Below are 6162 nucleotides of genomic sequence, written 5' to 3' on the forward strand. Positions count from 1 at the left end.
GGAACCAAAATACATAACGAGACCTGGATTACAGGAATATTTTACTACCACTATTAAACTGGTAACTTTTCCCGACGGTTTATTTGCATGTGGCCAACGTTCATAATATACTTGGTTAAGTATCTACCGCAACTGTGGGTAATGAGTTTGTTGAGAATTATATTATTGGTAATGTGCTAATACTATCAGGAAAGATACAAATTTATACTAAAAAAACTGTTGGTCACTCCAGAAAAGTACTAAAGAGTACTAAATTGTCGGCCAGTTATAAATAGCCGTCGGTAAAGATGGAATATCACGTAGTGTATGTATCAATCATATTATCTAGGAACTCAATATAGCAATTCGATAAAAGACGATGTAAAACCACCTTCTACCTTATAGCCTACGCCGTCTTATTCTCCACAGGGCCTTTCCCCTAGAATCCAGATCCAGTCCATCTCCTCATTCATCTAGTTGTCGATATCGGGTAGATTGATGCAGATGGACCCGTCCCCCTACACGATAATAGTATGTAGAGAACCCTGCAGTATCCTTACTCGATTTCAGATCTGGTATCACCACTGAAGCGTAGGCGAGAGAGGCTTTTCGATCCAATGTGGCCGCTGAAACCTCAAGAGTAAGATCACTAAGATCCTACTACATGTCATGTTAGGTGAGATGCCTTTCTCCTTTTCCACCTCTTTATCCCTCCTTCCTTGTCGTCACCAAGCTAGCTTCGTCCTCACCAGCAATGATCTGGGTCGGCTCTGGTCAGCCTGCCCGTCAGCGATGCCCCGGAGACCAACAAGTTTCAGTAGTGTGTCACCCACCTAATTAATATGCATTCGGAACGGCTTGTTTGTAATTTATGTTTTCATTAAGCTCCGTTATGTAAAACGGTATGTAGTCAATTTCCTAATGAAGTAGAACTAGAGTGTAGCCCCCTTGGGACATTACGCCTTGAAGAGAGAGAGAGAGAGAGAGAGAGAGAGAGAGAGAGAGTAACTGGCCTGCGTGGCTGCAGGCAAGTACCTTGTTCCACTATCCATCTAGCAGACTAGCAGAGAGTTGAGGAGTGAGAGCGCACCTGAGCGCCGAACCAGTAGGCTGGTGTCCATGTCTCACAAGCCCAGGAGGCCAGGATGGTGGATGGGAGCGGCAGAATGTAGAACAAGTGTGAACCTTTATGATAGGAGGAATAATTGCATACGAGTCAGGAGCTGCATCAGTAAAGCAGCCACTGTTCACAGTTTCATGTGATCATCAGCTTCCTACATAAAAGTTTGGGAGGTGGCCAGTGGTCAGTAACATAGGTTTCATCATGGAAGCATCTAGCACAACCAAGTCCTTTTTTTCCACGTCATCGAAAAATATATGTTTTTTGTTCCATTTCCTCACAGGGTGGTGGAAATTGACAATTTGATATGGTGTGCTTTGACAGAAACAGTCCAGAATATTAGAAATTTTCCTGCATAATAGTTAAGAGAAACAATTAAAATGCACACGAACGATTTAGGGACACTCCCACTTTATCGAAATAGCGTGTACAGATCATAATGCGGGAGGCCCCATGCCTTAATGATCAAGTTACGTTGCTGCTTTGGTAAGAACATACGTAACCCCACAGTTAAAAAGTCAGTGCCCATATATATATACTGCGCACATGCATGAGAATCCGCAGTGAAAGAGGAACAATCGGCAATTTTTCCCACAAAAAGAGAGAGAGAGAGAGGAATGAGCAAATTGCACAAGCAGTGGTCGTTTAGTAAACTTGCTCCATTGGACTACTGACAAAAAAACTGACAAGATTCATTTTTCTCTGCTTTCATATGGTCCCACCACCTAGAGCAGCAGGTTCCTCAGGAGGACAGGGATAGTGGCATTTTCCCTGGGAACGGCAGGAAGGTCCCTTTCTGATTAGCACAAGTAGCTGTTGATCAGTGCTGGAATGCTGGTGAGATCTAGACCCGTAACCAACCACTACGATTTGTTTTTTGGTTCTGGTCAAGAGATTAGCGACTAGCGACTATTCTTTCTGTCCAGATCACGTAATACGGCTAGTTAGCCTGTAGTGCAACACACTTACCATAATTTAGTCCACAAACTCCAGAATAAAACCCCTGTCCCTTCTGGATCTAGAGAGCTTCTACATGCACAGTCATGCTGGTTCAGATTCACCCCACTATGCTGTGGACAGCTTTATTATTTTCACACGAGTAAGAAGGCCTATGTTTCCTTAAGAACAACTTGTATGCCCTAGTCCCACCCAGCGTAGCTAGTAGCCGTATCCTTAAACTGATCATGGTGATTTATCTGCAAAGTCTGATCTCTAGTCCTTGGACCCAAAACTATGCGTGCTTGTGATATGCTTGCGAAATGATTTGGGCGACAGCAGTAGTGACAGTGTTGATAGCTAACTGATCATTCTGGGGCCTACATCGATTCTCAGCTGCTGCCGACTACTCCTTTGTCTTGGGAAGTTATAACGACGATCCCCAAAGGCATACAAGATGAGAAAAGTGCCTAATTGATCTTTTAACAAAGGCTGTTATATATGCTTAACAAAAACAAAGGCTGTGGAGGAGCTAGCACACCTTTCGATTGAGCAGCAAGCAGCATGCACATCGCTGCAGATCAGAATCCCCATCGCCCAGGAACGTGACTAGCCGGCCGGAGAAACAGCGATCCGCCTTTCTCACGTGAAACATTATTCTGGATAAAATATATGTACGTGCTCAATACTAGGATCCATATATTTTGCTGTAGCTGTGGCAAGTGGCAAAGTGGTGTTCAAGGAATGAGACATACGTACCCGCACAACGAAGCACGAATGGCAGTACGTACTCATGATGGATGCTTAAGTGCCTAGTTATCAAGTGAAACATTCAACATTCCTCTCTTCCTCCAACCAGGCCGGGCACCTGCAAAGCATGCATCATGTGTCCGCTACATCAGGTGAGCCAGCCTCGCTTTAATCATAGGGACAAAAAAACAAGGCGAGTGCTGAGTAGCGTGATTATAGCAAAAGAGCAAAGCACAGCCTAGGACCATGAACATACCTATACCATCTTGCTGCATATATCGGAGGGCATACATATGTAGGTTCTCACATTATTCTCTCTAGCTAGTTAGGTGATGAACAAGCAATCTGATGGAACGGTTAACAAGTTTTTTTACCTAACAACTTGGCTAGCTTAGCTAGGTGGAGATATTTGGCTAGCTTTGTGATGAGTGGTGGTAACTGGTAGAGATATTGTAGGACGTTCCCATATAAGGTATGGTTTAAGAAAAGGGAAAACAAACAGGTTAAGAAACGACTAAGACGCAGACTAGAGTTTTGGAGAAGGGTAGAGAGAAATCAGTCACGCAGCTAGCAAAGCCACAAGGCTACAACTAGATCTGCACGCAGGACCACTTCCAAACACAAGCCCTGCAGCTCCAGATGTAAAGAAGCCAACAGCTATAAAGAGCCTCCATAAAACAGCCAGTACCACCCCCACATATAGCTATAGTGCGACAGGCCCACGTTCAGAGCTTGTCACGTATTCACTGATGCTTACACATGCATGAAAGCCAGAGAAATGAAGAAAGCAAAGAAAAAGAGAGAAGAGAAGAGAGAGAGATGTTTATGTGCCTGTGCTGTGTGTACGCAGAGAGGCAGTGAGAGAGAGAGAGAGAGAGAGAGAGAGCCTCCTCTCTCATTGACAGGTACTTGTTTGTTATGAGAGCTCAAAAGCCTCCGAGTACAGTAGTACTTGCCAGAGCTTACTGTGTACTATGGGCACCCGATCCCTGCTCAAGAATTTACTAGAACACTACTGCACCATGGGCGATGCATCCTCATCTCCTTTTCCCCTACCTCCCGGCAGACCCACCTCCTCCTAACTAACCACAATATAGTAAGGTGACAATAACCCTGCTCCATAGTACCCATGCAAAACCTATCACCTGTATACATTTGGCAGTTGGCGCTCCTTTGAGCACAGGCCTTCCTGCCATTTCTATTCCCTAGCTCGCTTGTCTCTCCTCCCCTCCTCCCTTCCTTCCATTCCTCTCTCCTTGCCAAGGAAGAGGTGCTGGGAGCACGAGAGGATTCCTCCAAGCCCATTGCTAGCTAGATCCGCTGAGCTGAGAGAGAGAGAGAGAGAGAGAGAGAGAGAGGTTGCTTCGTGGACTGCAAATTATTTCGCAAAGAAGCGAGAAATTCTGTACCTTTCTCCACCTCGTTGCATGGGCAGCGGCGGCGAAGGCAGCGCTGGTGGCGCGGCCAGCGCACGGGAGCCTCATGACTTCAGTAACGTTGCATCCTTCTCTCAGTTGCCATTCCTGCGCTCCGCCCCTCCCCGTGAAAGCCCCAACTCCGGTATCCGCATCTTCGGCATCGACGTCCCGCATTCATCACCTGAGGCCAAGGCTACAGAAGCCACCGCCACTGCTACGACCGCAGCAGCTGCTGCTGCCACACAAAGCAGCAGTGGCAGTGCCAGCGCCGCTGCCCCCGACAGCAGCCGCAAGTTCGAGTGCCACTACTGCTGCAGGCACTTCCCGACGTCGCAAGCGTTAGGAGGCCACCAGAACGCGCACAAGCGCGAGCGGCAGCACGCGAAGCGGGTGCAGATGCAGTCTGCGATGACCGCCGCCGCCGCCGCCGCCGCAGCGGCTGGCGGCGCGCATCCCCACCACCTCCTCGGCTACCCGCAGCACCGCTTCGGGGTGGCAGGCTCCACGGTGGCGACATTGTACCCGTCGTGGCCCACGGTGAGGGGTCCAGGCAACGGCGGTGGCGTCTCCATTGGTCCGCAGTTCTACAGTGGGGTTGGGTCGATCGCTCAGCCGATCAACGGGAGCCCCCTGACGGCCGGGCTCTGGAGGGGGCCGCCTGCTTGGCACAGGAACACGGTCATGCCTCCGGGCGGAGAGCGGCGGTCGGTTGCGCTGTCCGTTTTCCGAGGACACGACCCGAGGGCTTCAGCTTCTTTTGTGGCGTCCTCCTCCTCATCTTCCTCTTTGCTGCTGTCTCCTCAAGGTCAGTTTGTTTGTGAGCAGCCGGCGACCACCGCAGCTGAGGGCGTCAGCTTAGATTTGCATCTATAATTGTTTCCTCTTCCCTGCTGCTTTTGGTGGATTACTCCAGGAACTGATTTCCCTACCTTTTACTTGCCTGAGATTACCCTTCACTGAATTCAAATCGTGCATTATTTTCTGACACGTGCAAAAGAATTCCATTTATCAAAGTTTGGTCCTTTTATTTGCATGCATATAGAGAGATACTTGGATTCTATGATTAGGGTTTAGATTTTCTCATAACACAAGAAATTTATGCATTTCAATTTGTCAACTTGTACTCAACTGTAGTTTTTACAGAACTGACGACAATACGCTGAATACAGCAGCGTGAATTATGTATAAAAAGCATCCTAAACAAAACACAATCATCCAAAATATAAAGAACAGGCTAAAATAGGACAGACTTCATTTTAACGAAATCAGAAGCACATCTAAACAAAACAGATTGCAGGCTATACATTATCATTAACAAATACCCTGAGTGAAGTAATATTCTCCATAGATGCAAAACAGTATCTCATATGTGATAATGGAAAATAATATATTTGCTTGTATTCTGAAATACTTATACTTTTCATTATGCTTTGCTAACAGTCTGCAGGTGTGTGTATACTGCGTGCGCCAAAAAAAAAAAAAATACATGAATGAAAGATAAAATTAGTAAAGAGAAATTGAAGGACCACATGTTTTACCTAGCTTGTACGTGCGTACATACCAATGCGGTAACTACTGCTTGGATGGGCAATAAGGCCGTGCTTTATAACATATGGCTTTATAATATATATGCTATGTAGATTCAAGAATATCTGCAGCTATATATATACATTAAAGAGCAGAACAGAGAGAGAGATCATACAGAGAAAACACTATATATGACTCCTATCAGTTGACTTCTGAAAAGTTTTTTTTAAGAGAGAGAGGGACTTCTGAAAAGTTGAAGGTATGCAGTGCTGACTTTATCTAAAAGGTTCAACTATATAATTTTAAATTCATGAGTCCTACAAAAGGATAAATTATTATTATATCACAAAAGAGTAAAGTACCAACTTGTTACAAAGAAAGGCAAGGAAAGTACATGAGAGTATAAGAAGAGGGAGCAGAAGGGATAAGGAG

At 45.9% G+C, this 6162-nt stretch overlaps 1 protein-coding gene across 1 annotated transcript; it reads left to right on the forward strand.

Annotated features, from left to right (window-relative positions):
* The first annotated feature begins 3851 nt into the window (after positions 1-3851).
* Positions 3852-5131, forward strand: LOC133914435 (zinc finger protein 8-like). Its single transcript, XM_062357538.1, has one exon. It carries the CDS (start codon positions 4213-4215, stop codon positions 5074-5076), a length of 864 nt encoding a protein of 287 aa, XP_062213522.1. The 5' UTR covers positions 3852-4212; the 3' UTR covers positions 5077-5131.
* Positions 5132-6162: the final 1031 nt, after the last annotated feature.

This window comes from Phragmites australis, chromosome 4 (assembly GCF_958298935.1).
Source record: "Phragmites australis chromosome 4, lpPhrAust1.1, whole genome shotgun sequence".
Taxonomy (NCBI): Eukaryota; Viridiplantae; Streptophyta; class Magnoliopsida; order Poales; family Poaceae; genus Phragmites; species Phragmites australis.